General features: G+C 55.9%; 2 protein-coding genes across 2 annotated transcripts in view; both read left to right on the forward strand.

Moving 5' to 3' along the window:
* Positions 1–18,528, forward strand: part of LOC135288614 (uncharacterized) — a 24,319-nt gene extending 5,791 nt beyond the window's left edge. Inside the window, exons 2-5 of the mRNA XM_064401984.1 lie at positions 4,806–5,173; positions 12,574–13,163; positions 13,341–13,637; positions 13,909–18,528. Of these exons, the coding sequence (XP_064258054.1) occupies positions 4,806–5,173; positions 12,574–13,163; positions 13,341–13,637; positions 13,909–14,011 (1,358 nt within the window). The 3' untranslated portion in view covers positions 14,012–18,528. The remainder of the gene's footprint in view (positions 1–4,805; positions 5,174–12,573; positions 13,164–13,340; positions 13,638–13,908) is intronic.
* WIZ (WIZ zinc finger) overlaps positions 5,324–18,531 on the forward strand; it is a 64,434-nt gene continuing 51,226 nt past the window's right edge. Inside the window, 1 exon segment of the mRNA XM_064402092.1 lies at positions 5,324–5,496. The gene's annotated coding sequence lies outside the window, so the exon portion shown is untranslated.

Raw genomic sequence — 18,531 nt, forward strand, 5'->3', positions numbered from 1 at the left:
ATCTCCCCAAAAAACCCCAAATCCCCCTCAAACCCCCCTTAAATCCCCCCCAAAAACCCCAATTTCCCCTCAAACCCCAAATCCCCCCAATTTCCCCCCAAAACCCCCAAATCTCCCCCAATTTCCCCTCCAAGTCCCCCCCAATTTCCCCCCCAAAACCCCAAATCCCCCCAATTTCCCCCCCAAAACCCCAAATTCCCCCCCAATTTTCCCAAAAAAACCCCCAAAATCGCCCCCAAAACCCCCAAATCCCCCCCAAAAAACCCCAAACCCCCCCAAATCCCCCCAATTTCCCCCCCAAGAACCCCAAATCCCCCCAATTTTCTCAAAAAACCCCAAATCCCCCTGCAAACCCCCCTTAAATCCCTTCCAAATCCCCCCAAATCCCCCCAAATCCCCCCCAAATCTCACCCAAAACCCCAAAATCGCCCCCAAAACCCCAAATCTCCCCAAATCCCCCCCAATTTTCCCCAAATCCCCCCCAAACCCCCCCAATTTCCCCACCCAAATCCCCCAATACCCCCCCAAATCCCCCCCAATTTTCCCCAAATCCCCCCCAAATCCCCCCCAATTTCCCCCCCAAAACCCCAAATCCCCCCAATTTCCCCCCCACATCCCCCCCAAAACCCCAAATCTCCCCCAAATCCCCCAATTTCCCCCCCAAAACCCCCAAATCCCCCAATTTCTCCCCAAAAACCCCCAAATCTCCCCCAATTTCCCCCCCAAATTCCCCCAAAAACCCCAAATCCCCCCAAAAAAACCCCAAACCCCCCCAATTTCCCCCCCCAAAACCCCAAATTCCCCCCCAATTTTCCCAAAAAAACCCCAAAATCGCCCCCAAATCCCCCCAATACCCCCCCAAACCCCCCCAATTTTCCCCAAACCCCCCCAAATCGCCCCCAAAACCCCCAAATTGCCCCCAAATCCCCCCAATTTCCCCCCAAACCCCCCCAAATCCCCCCAATTTTCCCCAAATCTCCCCCAATTTCCCCCCCACAACCCCAAATTTCCCCAAAAAGCCCCAAATTTCCCCCCCCCCCCCCGTCTCCCCTCCCCCGCTCACCGGCCGCGGGGGGGGAGGGGGCCGAGCCCGCCCAGGAGGAGCGCGAGGAGCGCTGGGGGGGGAGGGGCGGAAACGGGGGGGGGGGTGTGAAATTTGGGGGGGGGGAGGGGCCGCCCTGACCCCCCCCCCTCCCCCCTCCCAGTTCCAAACTGGGCCAAACTGGGAGCGCCCCTCCCCCCCCAATAAAAAATTTGGGGGTTTGTGACGTCACGGGCGCCCCCCCCGCCCTCATTTCCGCTCTGGGGGGGTCCCCACCCCCCCCCCCCAAATTTTGGGGTGTGACGTCACCACCCCCCCTCCCAGTTCCTCCCAGTTCCAAACTGGGAGCGCTGGGCGCGGCCCCTCCCCAAAATCCAGGGTGGGGGAGGGGCAGCGGGGTCGGGACCCCCCCCCCCAAAAAAATTTTGGGGACCCCCCTCAAGTCCCCTCCCCCCCCAGCCCCCCCAGCCCCCCCCCAGTCCCTCCCAGTTCCTCCCAGTTCCTCCCAGCGCCGCCAACTGGGAGCCGCCCCTCCCCCACTTCCCCTTCCCGCCGTGGGAACCGAGGGGGGGGGGGGGGGAGGGGCACCCCCAAAATTGGGGGAGGGGGAGGGTGGGGGAGGGGCGGGACCCCCCCAAAATTGGGGAAACTGAGGCACGGATGGGGGGGGGAGGGGCGCGAACCGTTATGTGGGGGGAGGGGCGGGGTTTGGGGACCCCGCCCCGAATTGGGGAAACTGAGGCACGGGGGGGGGGGGGGAGGTTTTGGGGTTTTTTGGGAGTTTTTGGGGTTTTTGGGGAGATTTTGGGGAGTGTTGGGAGATTTTGGGGTTTTTTGGGAGTTTTTGGGGTTTTTGGGGAGATTTTGGGGGGTGTTGTGAGATTTTTAGGGTTTTTTTTGGGGGGGGGTTTGGGGGAGATTTTGGGGTTTTGGGGAGATTTTTGGGTTTTTTTTTGGGGTTTTGGGGAGATTTTGGGCTTTTTTGGAGGTTTTGGGGTTTTTTGGAAGATTTTGGGGTTTTTTTTAGGATATTTTTAGGTTTTTTGGGGAGGTTTGGGGTGTTTTGGGAGATTTTGGGGTTTTTTTTAGGATATTTTTAGGTTTTTTGGGGAGGTTTGGGGTGTTTTTGGGAGATTTTGGGGGTTTTTTTTAGGATATTTTTAGGTTTTTTGGGGAGGTTTGGGGTGTTTTTGGGAGATTTTGGGGTTTTTGGGAAGATTTTGGGTTTCTTTGGAAGGTTTTGGGGCTTTTTTGGGAGATTTTTGGGGAGATTTGGGGGTTTTTTTGGGATATTTTTGAGTTTTTAGGCGATTTTTAGGTTTTTTGGAAGATTTTTGGGTTTCTTGGGGAGATTTTTGAGGTTTTTTGGGAGATTTTTGGGGTTTTCTGGGAGATTTTGGGAGATTTTGGGGTTTTTTTTGAAGGTTTTGGGGGTTTTTTGGAGGTTTTGGGGTTTTTTGGGAGATTTTGGGGGTTTCTGGGGGAGATTTTTGGCTTTTTTGGGGGTTTTCCGGAGAATTTCGGGGGCTTTTTTGGGGGTCCCGTCCCGAGTGGGTTTTGGGGGGGAGTCCTGGGGAAGATTTTTTTCGGTTTATTTACAGGACTTTTGGGTTTTTAATGCGATTTTTGGAGTTTTTTGGGGGTTTTGGGGTTTTTTTTTTTGTTTTTTTGGGGGGGTCCCAATCGCGCGGGTTTTGGGGGGTCCCGGGGTAATTTTTTGGGGGTATTTTGGGGGGTTTTAAGAGGATTTTTGGGATTTTCAGGGAGTTTTGGGCTGTCCCGGGACAGTTTTTAGGGGATTTTGGGGGATTTTGGGCAGTTTTTAGGGGATTTGGGTTTTTTGGGGGGGTTCCCGGGTCGGTTTTTGGGGGATTTTGGGCAGTTTTTAGGGGATTTGGGTTTTTTGGGGGGGTTCCCGGGTCGGTTTTTAGGTGATTTTGGGCAGTTTTTAGGGGGTTTTGAGCAGTTTTTAGGGGATTTTGGGAGTTTTGGGGGATTTCGGGGTTCCCGGGGCGGTTTTTGGGGGGATTTTGGGCAGTTTTTAGGGGGGTTTGGGCAGTTTTTAGGGGATTTAGGGGAATTTTTAGATTTTGGGGTTCCCGGAGCGGTTTTTTGGAGGATTTTTGGGAGGTTTTTAGGGGATGTTGGGCAGTTTTTAGGGGATTTTGGGGGGTTTCTGGGCAGTTTTTTAGGGGGTTTCGGGGGTCCCGGGGCGGTTTTTGGGCAGTTTTTATGGGATTTCGGGGTTTTTTTGGGCAGTTTTTAGGGGATTTCGGGGGTCCCGGGGCGGTTTTTGGGCAGTTTTTATGGGATTTCGGGGTTTTTTGGGCAGTTTTTAGGGGATTTCGGGGGTCCCGGGGCGGTTTTTGGGCAGTTTTTATGGGATTTCGGGGTTTTTTTGGGCAGTTTTTAGAGGATTTCGGGGTTCCCGGGTCGGTTTTTGGGCAGTTTTTAGGGGATTTCGGGTTTTTTTGGGCAGTTTTTAGGGGATTTCGGGGTCCCGCTCTCACCGAGGCTCCCGGCGAATCCCATCGCGCGTGGTGGGCGTGGCCTGGAGGATGGATGGGCGTGGCCTGGAGGGCGTGGTCATTTGCATACGCTCTTTGTGGGCGTGGCCCCCACGAGGGGGGCGTGGCCAGGGAGCCCCCGGGGCCCTCTGGTGGCCCCAGCGACCCCTGGGTGGCCCTTGGTGGCCCCATGGTGGCTCTTGGTGGCCCTTGGCTCCATTTGGTGGCCCTGGTGGCCTTGGTGGTGGCCCTGGTGGCCCCATGGTGGCTCTTGGTGGCCCTGGGGTGGCCTTTGGTGGCCTTGGTGGCTCTTGGTGGCCCCTGGTTCCATTTGGTGGCCTTGGTGGCCCCTTGGCTCCTCCTGAGGTAGCCCTTGGTGGCCCCAGCGACCCCTGGGGTGGCCTTTGGTGGCCTTGGTGGCTCTTGGTGGCCCCTGGCTCCATTTGGTGGCCCTTGGTGGCCCCTGGGGTGGCTCTTGGTGGCCCCTTGGCTCCTCCTGGGGTGGCCCTTGGTGGCCCCAGTGTCCCCCCCAGTGTCCCCAATGTCCCCAATATGTCCCCAGTGGGCCCAGTGTCCCCAAACGCCCTTTGCTGGTGGCACTTTGGGGGTGTCCCCTCGGCCCCTTTGGGGACAGTGGCCCAGCCCGGGGTCCCCTCGGTCCCTCAGGGTCCCTTTGGGGACACTTTGGGGACATTTTGGGGACACTTTGGGGACACTGACAGAGCCTGGGCTCCCTTTGGGGACACTCTGAGGACAGCGACAGAGCCCAGGGTCCTCTCAGTCCCTCAGGGGACACTCTGGGGACACTTTGGGGACAATTTGGGGACACTCTGGGGACAGTGACAGAGCCCAGGGTCCCCTCGGTCCCTCAGGGGATCCTTTGGGGACACTTGGGGACACTTTGGGGACACTCTGGGGACAGTGACAGAGACTGGAGTCCCTTTGGGGACACTCTGGGGTCCTTTTGGGACAGTGGCAGAGCCTGAGGTCCTCTCAGTCCCTCAGGAGACACTTTGGGGACCCTTTGGGGACACTTGGTGACATTTTGGAGACACTTTGAGGACAGTGGCACAGCCCGGGGTCCCCTCCGTCCCTCAGGGTCCCTCTGGGGACAGTGACAGAGCCCAGGATCCTCTCAATCCCTCAGGAGACCCTTTGGGGACACTTTGAGGACACTTTGGGGACACTTTGGGGACATTTTGGGGACATTTTGGGGACAGTTCCCCCCGGCCCGACCTTCCCCTCACACGCCCAAGATGGCGGCGCGCCGCCGCCGTCGCGCTCTGATGACGCCACCCGCGCGCCGCTCCCCCCTCCATCCCGGAAGGTCTCGGCCACTCAACCCCCGCCACTCCCAAGATGGCGGCCCGCTCCCTCTACCAACGTCATCGCGGCGCGCCGCGGGCGGGCGGAGGGCGGCGGCGGCGGCCCCGGCGGGGCGGGCGGGGGCACGGGGGGCGGCCCCAACATGGCGGCGGCGGCGGCGGCGGCGGCGGCTCCTCCCGCCTCCCCGCCGGGCCCCGCTTCCTCCCCGCGGGCCCCATCCCCGCCGGGGCCGCCCGCGCCGCCGCCGCCGGCCCCCCCCTCAAGATGTCGGCGGCGGCCCGGTCGCGCGCGGCGTGACGTAGTCAGGCCCCGCCGGCGGGAGGGGGGCGGGGGAGCGGCCGGAGCGGCGCAGGCGGCGGGACCGGGAACGGAACCGGGAACGGAACCGGGAACGGAACCGGGACGGGAACCGGGACAGGAGCCGGGACAGGAGCCGGGACACGGAGCGGGACAGGAGCCGGGACAGGAACCGGGACACGGGCCGGCTGCGGCAGCCCCGGGGAGGCTCCCGAGGGCGCCATGGCCCCGGCGCGGCGGCGGCGGCGGAGCGGGCCCGGGGCGGGCGCGGGGCGGCGCTGAGCGGGAGCGGCGGAGAGGGCGCGGCCCCGGCGGCACGGCCCGGTGAGGGCGGGACAGACGGACACGGCGGGGACAGCGGGACAGGGCCGGGATAGAGCCGGGACAGAGCCGGGATAGAGCCGGGACAGCGGGACAGGGCCGGGACATGGGGACACACCGGGACAGAGCGGGACAGAGGGACAGGGCCGGGATAGAGCCGGGATAGAGCGGGACAGGGCGGGACAGGGGACAGAGGGACACCGGGACATGGGGACAGAGCCGGGACAGAGGGACAGGGGACAGAGCCGGGACAGAGCAGGGACAGAACGGGGATAGAGCGGGGATAAAACCGGGACAGAGCCGGGACAGAGGGACAGGGCCGGGACAGAGGGACAGGGGGACACAGGGACAGAGGGACAGAGCCGGGACAGAACGGGATAGAGCGACAGGGGACAGAGCGGGACAGAGGGACAGAACGGGATAGAGCGGGACAGAGCGGGGACAGTGGGACACCGGGACATGGGGACAGAGCGGGGACAGAGGGACAGAGAGACAGGGGGACAGGGGGACAGAGCCGGGACAGAGTGGGGACAGCAGGACAGAGGGACACCAGGACATGGGGACACACCGGGACAGAACGGGGACAGCGGGACAGGGGGACAGAGCGGGATAGAACGGGGACACCAGGGACAGAGGGACAGACGGACACTGTGGCAGTGCCCAGGTGTGCAGGGCAGGGCAGTGCCCAGGTGTGCAGGGCGGGGCAGTGCCCAGGTGTGCAGGGCAGTGCCCAGGTGTGCAGGGCGGGGCAGTGCCCAGGTGTGCAGGGCGGGGCAGTGCCCAGGTGTGCAGGGCAGTCCCCAGGTGTGCAGGGCGGGGCAGTGCCCAGGTGTGCAGGGCGGGGCAGTGCCCAGGTGTGCAGGGCAGGGGCAGTGCCCAGGTGTGCAGGGGCAGTGCCCAGGTGTGCAGGGCGGGGCAGTGCCCAGGTGTGCAGGGCAGTGCCCAGGTGTGCAGGGTGTGGCAGTGCCCAGGTGTGCAGGGTGTGGCAGTGCCCAGGTGTGCAGGGCAGTGCCCAGGTGTGCAGGGCGGGGCAGTGCCCAGGTGTGCAGGGGCAGTCCCCAGGTGTGCAGGGCGGGGCAGTGCCCAGGTGTGCAGGGCGGGGCAGTGCCCAGGTGTGCAGGGCAGGGGCAGTGCCCAGGTGTGCAGGGGCAGTGCCCAGGTGTGCAGGGCGGGGCAGTGCCCAGGTGTGCAGGGCAGTGCCCAGGTGTGCAGGGTGTGGCAGTGCCCAGGTGTGCAGGGTGTGGCAGTGCCCAGGTGTGCAGGGCAGTGCCCAGGTGTGCAGGGCGGGGCAGTGCCCAGGTGTGCAGGGCAGTGCCCAGGTGTGCAGGGCGGGGCAGTGCCCAGGTGTGCAGGGCAGTGCCCAGGTGTGCAGGGCAGTGCCCAGGTGTGCAGGGCGGGGCAGTGCCCAGGTGTGCAGGGCAGTGCCCAGGTGTGCAGGGGCAGTGCCCAGGTGTGCAGGGTGGGGCAGTGCCCAGGTGTGCAGGGCAGTGCCCAGGTGTGCAGGGCGGGGCAGTGCCCAGGTGTGCAGGGTGGGGCAGTGCCCAGGTGTGCAGGGAGGGCAGTGCCCAGGTGTGCAGGGCAGTGCCCAGGTGTGCAGGGCAGGGCAGTGCCCAGGTGTGCAGGGGGGGTTCCAGGTGTGCAGGGCAGGGCAGTGCCCAGGTGTGCAGGGTGGGGCAGTGCCCAGGTGTGCAGGGCAGTGCCCAGGTGTGCAGGGTGGGGCAGTGCCCAGGTGTGCAGGGAGGGCAGTGCCCAGGTGTGCAGGGCAGTGCCCAGGTGTGCAGGGCGGGGCAGTGCCCAGGTGTGCAGGGCAGTGCCCAGGTGTGCAGGGCGGGGCAGTGCCCAGGTGTGCAGGGCAGTGCCCAGGTGTGCAGGGCGGGGCAGTGCCCAGGTGTGCAGGGCAGTGCCCAGGTGTGCAGGGCAGTGCCCAGGTGTGCAGGGTGGGGCAGTGCCCAGGTGTGCAGGGCAGTGCCCAGGTGTGCAGGGTGGGGCAGTGCCCAGGTGTGCAGGGCGGGGCAGTGCCCAGGTGTGCAGGGCAGTGCCCAGGTGTGCAGGGCGGGGCAGTGCCCAGGTGTGCAGGGTGGGGCAGTGCCCAGGTGTGCAGGGCAGGGCAGTGCCCAGGTGTGCAGGGTGTGGCAGTGCCCAGGTGTGCAGGGTGGGGCAGTGCCCAGGTGTGCAGGGCAGGGCAGTGCCCAGGTGTGCAGGGTGGGGCAGTGCCCAGGTGTGCAGGGTGTGGCAGTGCCCAGGTGTGCAGGGCAGTGCCCAGGTGTGCAGGGCGGTGCCCAGGTGTGCAGGGCAGTGCCCAGGTGTGCAGGGTGTGGCAGTGCCCAGGTGTGCAGGGCAGGGCAGTGCCCAGGTGTGCAGGGGCAGTGCCCAGGTGTGCAGGGTGGGGCAGTGCCCAGGTGTGCAGGGCAGTGCCCAGGTGTGCAGGGCAGTGCCCAGGTGTGCAGGGTGGGGCAGTGCCCAGGTGTGCAGGGCAGGGCAGTGCCCAGGTGTGCAGGGTGTGGCAGTGCCCAGGTGTGCAGGGCGGGGCAGTGCCCAGGTGTGCAGGGTGTGGCAGTGCCCAGGTGTGCAGGGCAGGGCAGTGCCCAGGTGTGCAGGGCGTGGCAGTGCCCAGGTGTGCAGGGTGGGGCAGTGCCCAGGTGTGCAGGGTGGGGCAGTGCCCAGGTGTGCAGGGCAGGGCAGTGCCCAGGTGTGCAGGGTGTGGCAGTGCCCAGGTGTGCAGGGCAGGGCAGTGCCCAGGTGTGCAGGGTGTGGCAGTGCCCAGGTGTGCAGGGCAGGGCAGTGCCCAGGTGTGCAGGGCGTGGCAGTGCCCAGGTGTGCAGGGCGGGGCAGTGCCCAGGTGTGCAGGGCAGTGCCCAGGTGTGCAGGGCGGGGCAGTGCCCAGGTGTGCAGGGCAGTGCCCAGGTGTGCAGGGTGTGGCAGTGCCCAGGTGTGCAGGGCAGTGCCCAGGTGTGCAGGGTGGGGCAGTGCCCAGGTGTGCAGGGCAGTGCCCAGGTGTGCAGGGCAGTGCCCAGGTGTGCAGGGGCAGTGCCCAGGTGTGCAGGGCGGGGCAGTGCTCAGGTGTGCAGGGTGGGGCAGTGCCCAGGTGTGCAGGGCAGTGCCCAGGTGTGCAGGGTGTGGCAGTGCCCAGGTGTGCAGGGCGTGGCAGTGCCCAGGTGTGCAGGGCAGGGCAGTGCCCAGGTGTGCAGGGCAGTGCCCAGGTGTGCAGGGCAGTGCCCAGGTGTGCAGGGTGGGCTGTGGGGGTTCCAGGTGTGCCCAGGTGTGTCAGGGGGGTCTCTGTGCCCAGCAGGAGCCCCGATTTGGGGTCTGGGCTTTGCAGGGTCTGCTCGGGGAACTTCTTGGAGCCCCTGGAGCACCTTTGGGACCATCCTGGAACCCTTGGAGGAGCTTTGGGATCATCCAGGACCTTCTGGGGGAGCTTTGGGATCATCCAGGACCTCCTGGAGCACCTTTGGGACCATCCTGGAACCCTTTGGAGCTGCTCTTGGATCATCCAGGACCACTTGGAGCACCTTTGGGATCATCTTGGACCTCTGGAGCAGCTTTGGGATTGTCCTGGAGGAACTATGGGATCGTCCAGAACCCCTTGGATCATTTCTGGGATCATCCAGGACCCCTTGGATCACGTTTAGGGTCATCCTGGAACCCCTTGGATCACCTTTGAGATCATCCTGGAGGAGCTTTGGGATCATCCAGGACCTCTGGGATCGTCCAGGATCTCTTGGGTCATCTTTGGGATCACCCAGGACCTCCTGGAGCAGTTTTGGGATCATCCAGGACCCCTTGGATCACCTTTAGGGTCATTGAGACCCCCTTGGAGCAGCTTTGGGATCTTCCTGGAACCTCTTGGATCAACTTTGGGATCATCCTGGACTTTTGGAGCTTCTTTGGGATTATCCAGAACCCCTTGGAACACATTTAGGGTCATCCTGGAACCCCTTGGATCACATTTAGGGTCATCCTGGAACCCCTTGGAGCAGCTTTGGGGTCATCCAGGACCTCTGGAGCAATTCTGGGATTCTCCTGGAGCAGCTTTGGGATCATCCAGGACCCCTTGGGTCACATTTAGGATCCTCCTGGAACCCCTTGGAGCAGCTTTGGGTTCCTCCTGGACCTCTGGATCACCTTCTGGATCCTTCAGGACCTTTGGAGCTTCTTTGGGATTATCCAGAAGCTCTTGGATCGTATTTAGGGTCATCCTGGAACCCCTTGGATCATCTTTGGGATCATCCAGGACCCCTTGGGTCACATTTAGGATCATCCTGGAGCCCCTTGGAGCATCTTTGGGATCATCCTGGAGCCCCTTGGAGCATCTTTGGGATCATCCTGGATCTCCTGGAGCATCTTTGGGATCTTCCTGGAGAAGCTTTGGGATCATCCAGGACCTCTGGGATCATCCTGGACCCCTTGGATCACATTTAGGATCGTCCTGGAACCCCTTGGAGCAGCTTTGGGATCATCCAGGATCAGTTTTGGGCTCACCCCGACCCCGCACCCGAATTCCCCGCGGATCCCAAATCCCGGATCCCGAAAACGCCCTCGGAGCAGGAGTTTGGGATGGCTGGAGCAGCTCCCGAGGGGGTTTATTCGGGGCAAAAAAAGCCAATTTTGGGCTAAACGAGCTCGTCAGGGACTCCCAAAATTATTTGGGGTCGCATTTGGGGTTTCCATGTCCCCGTTGTGGAAAAAGGGGGAAAAATCAGGAGAAAAAACTGTGGGAAAATTTAGAAAAAAACCCCAAAAAATTCCAAGAAATCTCCAGGACCTTGGGAATGCGGCCGGGACCTGGAGGAGGAGGAGGAGGAGGAGGAGGAGGAGGAGGAGGAGGAGGAGGAGGAGGAGGAGGAGGAGGAGAAAATTCCGATTCCTGCCTTTTCCTCCTGCTTCGGGAGGGGAAAAAAACAGGAAAAAAAAATTCCACCAAGAGTTTGGAGCCGTTCCCGTGGATTTATCCCGAAAAAAAAGGGAATTTTGGGGGGAAAATTCCATAAATCCGCGAGTCCAGGGAGAAAATCCAGGTTGGAATGGGGGTTTTTGTGGGAAAAATGAGGAAAACCACGCGGATTTCGGATTCCAGAAGGATTTAGGATCCAGAGGGTTTTGGGATTGAGAGAGATTTGGGATTCAGGGGATTTGGGATCCAGAGGGATTTGGGATCCAGGGGATTTGGGATCCAGAGGGATTTGGGATCCAGAGAGATTTGGGATTCAGGGGATTTGGGATCAGGGGGAATCCAGAGGGATTTGGGATCCAGAGAGATTTGGGATTCAGGGGATTTGGGATCCAGGGGATTTGGGATCCCAGAGGGATTTGGGATCCAGAGGGATTTGGGATCCCAGGCGGAATCCAGAGGGATTTGGGTTTCAGGAGATTTGGGATCAGGGGGATTTGGGATCCAGAGAGATTTCGGATTCCAGAAGGATTTAGGATCCAGAGGGTTTTGGGATTGAGAGAGATTTGGGTTCCAGGGGATTTGGGATCCAGGGGAATTTGGGTTCCAGAGGGATTTGGGATCCAGAGGAATTTGGGATCCAGAGGGATTTAGGATTCAGAGGGATTTGGGATCCAATGAGATTTGGCATCCAGGGGATTTGGGATCCAGAGGGATTTGGGTTCCAGGGGATTTGGGATTGTTCCCAAACGGGGTTGGAGAAGCGGATCTCGGGATGGTCCCAGAAATGGGGGAAAAATGGGAATTTCGGGGTTTTGAGTGGATTTGAGGCAGATTCCAGAGGTGGCTCCAGCCTCGTCCTATTCCAGCAGAATCCAAAAATTTGGGATTTTCTCCCTAAAATCCTCCAGGGTTTGGGGTCAGAGCCCTGAGGAGCTGGGTTTGGGATCAGAGCTGGGTTTGGGATCAGAGCTGGGTTTGGGATCAGAGCTGGGTTTGGGATCAGAGCCCTGAGGAGCTGGGTTTGGGATCAGAGCTGGGTTTGGGATCAGAGCTGGGTTTGGGATCAGAGCTGGGTTTGGGATCAGAGCTGGGTTTGGGATCAGAGCTGGGTTTGGGATCAGAGCCCTGAGGAGTTGGGTTTGGGATCAGAGCTGGGTTTGGGATCAGAGCTGGGTTTGGGATCAGAGCCCTGAGGAGCTGGGTTTGGGATCAGAGCTGGATTTGGGATCAGAGCCCTGAGGAGCTGGGTTTGGGATCAGAGCTGGGTTTGGGATCAGAGCTGGGTTTGGGATCAGAGCTGGGTTTGGGATCAGAGCTGGGTTTGGGATCAGAGCTGGGTTTGGGATCAGAGCCCTGAGGAGTTGGGTTTGGGATCAGAGCTGGGTTTGGGGTCAGAGCTGGGTTTGGGATCAGGGTTGGGTTTGGGATCAGAGCTGGGTTTGGGATCAGAGCTGGGTTTGGGATCAGGGTTGGGTTTGGGGTCAGAGCTGGGTTTGGGATCAGGGTTGGGTTTGGGATCAGAGCTGGGTTTGGGATCAGAGCTGGGTTTGGGGTCAGAGCTGGGTTTGGGATCAGAGCTGGGTTTGGGATCAGAGCTGGGTTTGGGATCAGAGCTGGGTTTGGGATCAGAGCTGGGTTTGGGATCAGAGCCCTGAGGAGTTGGGATTTTGGGGTGCTGCTTTTGGGATTTCCCAAAAACTGAAGGTGCTTGGAGCACCTGGAATTAACAACCTCTACTTGCTCCAGGTTTGGGGTTTGGGATTTGCTCCAGGTTTGGGATTTGTTCCAGTTTTGGCATTTCGGATTTGTTCTGGATTTGGGATTTGCTCATGGTTTGTTATTTTGTAATTGTTCCGGATTTGGAATTTGTTCTGGATTTGGGATTTAGGATTTGCTCTGGATTTGGCATTTGTTCGAGGTTTAGGATTTGTTCTGGATTTAGGATTTGATCTTGGTTTGCGATTTTGGATTTGTTCCAGGTTTGGGATTTGTTCTGGATTTCGGATTTGTTCTGGATTTAGGATTTGTTCTGGATTTGGAATTTGTTCTGGGCTTGGGATTTTTTCTGGGTTTGGGATTTTGGATTTGTTCCAGGTTTGGGATTTGCTCTGAGTTTGGGATTTGGGATTTGCTGCGAGTCTGGGATTTGTTCCGGGTTTGGGATTTAGGATTTGTTCTGGATTTAGGATTTGCTCTCGGTTTGGGATTTTGGATTTGGTCCAGGTTTGGGATTTGTTCTGGATTTGGGATCTGCTCCAGATTTAGGATTTTGCTCCAGGTTTGGGATTTGCTCCAGATTTGGGACTTGTTCTCCATTTGGGATTTGCGATTTTCTCTGGGTTTGGTATTTGGGATTTTGCTCCAGGTTTGGGATTTGGGATTTTCTCCGTGTTTGGGATTTTGCTCTGGATTTGGGATTTGCTCCGGATTTGGGATTTGCTCTGGACTTGGCATTTGCTCCAGGTTTGGGGTTTGGGATTTTCTCTGTGTTTGGGATTTGGGATTTTGCCCCAGATTTGGGATTTTCTCTGTGCTTGGGATTTTCTCTGTGTTTGGGATTTTCTCAGTGTTTGGGATTTGGGATTTTGCCCCAGATTTGGGATTTGCTCCAGATTTGGGATTTTCTCCGTGTTTGGGATTTGGGATTTTGCTCCAGGTTTGGGATTTGGGATTTTGCCCCAGCTTTGGGATTTGGGATTTTGCCCCAGAATTGGGATTTTCTCTGTGTTTGGGGTTTGGGATTTTCTCCCTGTTTGGGGTTTGGGATTTTGCCCAGGTTTGGGATTTTGCCCCAGATTTGGGATTTTCTCCCTTTTTGGGATTTGGGATTTTGCCCCAGATTTGGGATTTGCTCCAGATTTGGGATTTTCTCCGTGTTTGGGATTTGGGATTTTGCTCCAGGTTTGGGATTTGGGATTTTGCCCCAGCTTTGGGATTTGGGATTTTGCCCCAGAATTGGGATTTTCTCTGTGTTTGGGGTTTGGGATTTTCTCCCTGTTTGGGGTTTGGGATTTTGCCCAGGTTTGGGATTTTGCCCCAGATTTGGGATTTTCTCCCTGTTTGGGATTTGGGATTTTGCCCCAGATTTGGGGTTTTCTCCCTGTTTGGGGTTTGGGATTTTGCCCAGCTTTGGGATTTTGCCCAGCTTTGGGATTTTGCCCCAGATTTGGGATTTTCTCCCTGTTTGGGATTTGGGATTTTGCCCAGATTTGGGATTTTCTCCCTGTTTGGGGTTTGGGATTTTGCCCAGGTTTGGGATTTTGCCCCAGATTTGGAGTTTTCTCCCTGTTTGGGGTTTGGGATTTTGCCCAGATTTGGGATTTTGCCCAGATTTGGGATTTTCTCCCTGTTTGGGATTTGGGATTTTGCCCAGATTTGGGGTTTTCTCCCTGTTTGGGGTTTGGGATTTTGCCCAGATTTGGGGTTTTCTCTGTGTTTGGGGTTTGGGATTTTGCCCAGCTTTGGGATTTTGCCCCAGATTTGGGGTTTTCTCCCTGTTTGGGATTTGGGATTTTGCCCAGCTCTGGGATTTCCCGCGGTTTCTCGTTTCCCCGGAACGATCCCGCTCCGGCTGCGATAATTCCTTTGCGTCCCCACCTGGGCGGTATTTTTAGGTATTTTTAGGCTCTCCCTTCCCTCTCCTTCCTCGGTAAATTTAGCTCCTTCTGCTCCCTCCTGTGCCTTTATCCCGCCGGAGCCGCCAGAGCTGCGAATTCCCGGCCTCCTTCGGCCTCCTTCAGCCTCCTTCAGCCTCCTTCGGCCTCCTTCAGCCTCCTTCAGCCTCCTTTGGCCCCGTTTGGCCCCGTTCGGCCCCTCCTGGCCCGAGCCGAGCTTCCCTTCCCTTCCCCTCCCGGGGCCGGAGCCGCCCTGCCCGCGATCCTTTAAACTCCCGGTTCTCAGGTGGGAAAAGGGGTTTGGGGTCTTTATTGCACTGGAATCCTTTTAATTCCTGCTCCCGGGTGGGAAAAGGGATTTGGGGTCTTTATTGCACAGGAATCCTTTAAATTCTGACCTTTTGGGGTCTTTATTGCACTGGAATCCTTTTAATTCCCGCTTTTCAGGTGGGAAAAGGGGATTTGGGGTCTTTATTGCATCAGAATCCTTTAAATTCTGACATTTTGGGGTCCTTATTGCTCTGGAGTTGTTTTAATTCTGACCTTTTTGGGGGTAGGGAAAGGGGTTTGGGGTCTTTATTTCACAGGAATCCTTTTAATTCTGACCTTTTGGGGACTTTGTTTCACTGGAATTGTTTTAGTTCCCACTTTTCAGGTGGGAAAAGGGATTTGGGATCTTTATTGCGCCGGAATCCTTTCAATTCTGACCTTTTGGGGTCTTTATTGCACAGGAATCCTTTTAATTCTCATTTCTCAGGTGGGAAAAGGGGATTTGGGATCTTTATTGCACAGGAATCCTTTAAATTCTGACCTTTTGGGGTCTTTATTGCACTGGAATCCTTTTAATTCCCGCTTTTCAGGTGGGAAAAGGGATTTGGGGTCTTTATTGCACAGGAATCCTTTAAATTCTGACCTTTTGGGGTCTTTATTTCACTGGAATCCTTTTAATTCTGTCCTTTTGGGGCAGGGAAAGGGGATTTTGGGAATCCTTTAAATCCCCCTTCTCAGGTGGGAAAAGGGGTTTGGGGTCTTTATTTCACTGGAATCCTTTTAATTCTGACATTTTTGGGTCTTTGTTTCACTGGAATTGTTTTAGTTCCCACTTTTCAGGTGGGAAAAGGGATTTGGGGTCTTTATTGCACAGGAATCCTTTTAATTCTGACCTTTTGGGATCCTTATTGCTCTGGAGTTGTTTTAATTCTGACCCTTTGGGATCTTTATTTCATCAGAATCCTTTTAATTCCTGCTTTTCAGGTGGGAAAAGGGGATTTGGGATCTTTATTGCACCAGAATCCTTTTAATTCTGACATTTTGGGGCAGGGAAAGGTGATTTTGGGATCTTTATTTCTGTGGAATTGTTTTAATTCTGACCTTTTGTGGTCTTTATTTCACTGGAATCCTTTTAATTCTCATTTCTCAGGTGGGAAAGGGGGATTTGGGGTCTTTAATTGCTCTGGAATCCTTTCAATTCTGACCTTTTGGGGTCTTTATTGAGCCGGAATCTTTTTAATTCCCGGTTCTCAGGTGGGAAAAGGGGATTTGGGGTCTTTATTGCTCTGGAATTGTTTTAATTCTGACCTTTTTGGGGTCTTTAATTGCACTGGAATCCTTTCAATTCCGGGTTCTCAGACGGGAAAAGGGATTTGGGATCTTTATTTCACCAGAATCGTTTTAATTCTGACCTTTTGGGGCAGGGAAATGTGATTTTGGGGTCTTTATTGCACCGGAATCCTTTTAATTCTCATTTCTCAGGCGGGACAAGGGGTCTGGGGTCTTTATTTCGCCGGAATTGTTTTAATTCTGACCTTTTGGGGCAGGGAAAGGGGATTTTGGGATCTTTATTTCTGTGGAATTGTTTTAATTCTGACCTTTTGGGGTCTTTATTTCACCGGAATCCTTTTAATTCTCATTTTTCAGGTGGGAAAAAGGGATTTGGGGTCTTTACTGCACTGGAATCCTTTTAATTCTGCCCTTTTGGGATCTTTATTTCACTGGAATCCTTTAAATCCCCATTTCTCGGGTGGGAAAGGGGATTTGGGGTTTTTATTGCTCTGGAATTGTTTTAATTCTCATTTCTCAGGTGGGAAAAGGGGATTTGGGAATCCATTAAATTCTGCCCTTTTGGGGCAGGGAAGGGAGCTTTTGGGGTCTTTATTGCTCTGGAATCCTTTCAATTCTGACCTTTTTGGGGTCTTTATTGCTCTGGAATTGTTTTAATTCCCACTTTTCAGGTGGGAAAACGGATTTGGGGTCTTTATTGCTCTGGAGTTGTTTTAATTCTGACCTTTTGGGGTCTGTGTTTCACTGGAATCCTTTTGATTCCCGCTTTTCAGGTGGGAAAAGGGATTTGGGGTCTTTATTGTGCCAAAATCCTTTTAATTCTGACCTTTTGGGGCAGGGAAATGTGATTTTGGGATCTTTATTGCACCGGAATCCTTTTAATTCCCTCTTCTCAGGTGGGAAAAGGGATTTGGGGTCTTTATTGCGCCAGAATTGTTTTAATTCTGACCTTTTGGGGCAGGGAAAGGGGATTTTGGGATCTTTATTACTCTGTAACTGTTTTAATTTCCACTTTTTGGGGCAGGGAAAGGCGATTTTGTGGTCTTTATTGCTCTCAAATTTGTTTTAATTCTGACCTTTTGGGGTCTTTCTTTCACTGGAATTGTTTTAATTCCTGCTTCTCGGGTGGGGAAAAGGGGATTTTGGGATCTTGGTTTCTCTGGAATTCTTTTAATTCTCAGCTTTTTGGGGCAGGGAAAGGTGATTTTGGGATCTTTATTTCACTGGAATTGTTTTAATTCTCAGCTTTTTGGGGCAGGAAAAGGTGATTTTGGGATTCTCCTTTATTCACTTGGATCATTTCCAGTCCCACTTTTTAGGGCAGGAAAAGGTGATTTGGGATTCTCCTTTATTCACTTGGATCATTTCCATTCCCACTTTTTAGGGCAGGAAAAGGTGATTTTGGGATTCTCCTTTATTTCACTTGGATCATTTCCAGTCCCACTTTTTAGGGCACTAAAAGGTGATTTTGGGGTGAATATTTTGGGCCAACCCACCTGCTTTGAGCCTGCTTTCCCCTCCCAGAATCTCCAAAGCTTTTCCCAGGTGGAAAATCCGATCCTGCCCAGCCCATCCCGTGGCAGAACCTCCCAAATCCTCATTTGGGGCTTTTCCCTTCTCGGGAATTGGGGTTTTGGGGATAAATGACAGATTTGAGGGGATTTGGGGAATTTTGGGTGATGGAGGGGAGCACAGGTGACATTGGGTGACTTTTGGTGACCCCAAACCCTCCCTCATTCCTCATTTTCTGCCCTTTTTCCCTCAGTGGGGAGCACAGGTGACATTTGGTGACTTTTGGTGACCCCAAAATCTTCTTTCCTCATTTTCTGCCCAGTTTCCCTCAGCAGAGTGACACGGGGACTTTTGGTGACTTTTGGTGACTTTTGGTGCCCCCAAACCCTCCCTTTGCCCATTTTCTGCCCCTTTTCCCTCAGTGGGGTGGACAGATGACATTTGGTGACTTTTGGTGACATTTGGTGACTTTTGGTGTCCCCAAACCCTCCTTCTTTCTTCATTTTCTGCCCCTTTTCCCTCAATAGAGTCACACAGTGACATTTGGTGACTTTTGGTGACCCCAAACTCTTCTTCTTTCCTCATTTTCTGCCCATTTTCCCTCGGCAGAGTGACACGGTGACATTTGGTTGGTTTTGGTGTCCCCACCCCTCCCCTTGCCCATTTTCTGCCCCTTTTCCCTCAGTGGGGAGCACAGGTGACATTTGGTGACTTTTGGTGACTTTTGGTGCCCCAAACCCTCCCTCATTCCTCATTTTCTGCCCCTTTTCCCTCAGCAGAGTGGCACAGTGACATTTGGTGACTTTTGGTGACATTTGGTGACATTTGGTGACATTTGGTGACCCCAAACCCTCCCTTTGCCCATTTTCTGCCCCTTTTCCCTCAGCAGAGTGACACGGTGACATTTGGTTGGTTTTGGTGACCCTAAATCCTCCTCATTCCTCATTTTCTGCCCCTTTTCCCTCGGCAGAGTGACACGGTGACATTTGGTGACTTTTGGTGTCCCCACCCCTCCCCTTACCCATTTTCTGCCCCTTTTCCCTCAGGGGGGAGCACAGGTGACATTGGGTGACTTTTGGTGACCCCAAACTCTTCTTCTTTCTTCATTTTCTGCCCATTTTCCCTCAGTGAGCAGAGTGAGGAGCACAGGTGACATTTGGTGACTTTTGGTGTCCCCAAATCCTCCCTTTGCTCATTTTCTGCCCCATTTTCCCTCAGGGGGGAGCACAGGTGACATTGGGTGACTTTTGGTGCCCCCAAACCCTCCCCTTGCCCGTTTTCTGCCCCTTTTCCCTCAGCAGAGTGACACGGTGACATTTGGTGACTTTTGGTGCCCCCAAACCCTCCCCTTGCCCATTTTCTGCCCCTTTTCCCTCAGCAGAGTGGCACGGTGACATTTGGTGACTTTTGGTGACCCTAAATCCTCCTCATTCCTCATTTTCTGCCCCGTTCTCCCCG

This window comes from Passer domesticus, chromosome 34 (assembly GCF_036417665.1).
Source record: "Passer domesticus isolate bPasDom1 chromosome 34, bPasDom1.hap1, whole genome shotgun sequence".
Lineage (NCBI taxonomy): Eukaryota > Metazoa > Chordata > Aves > Passeriformes > Passeridae > Passer > Passer domesticus.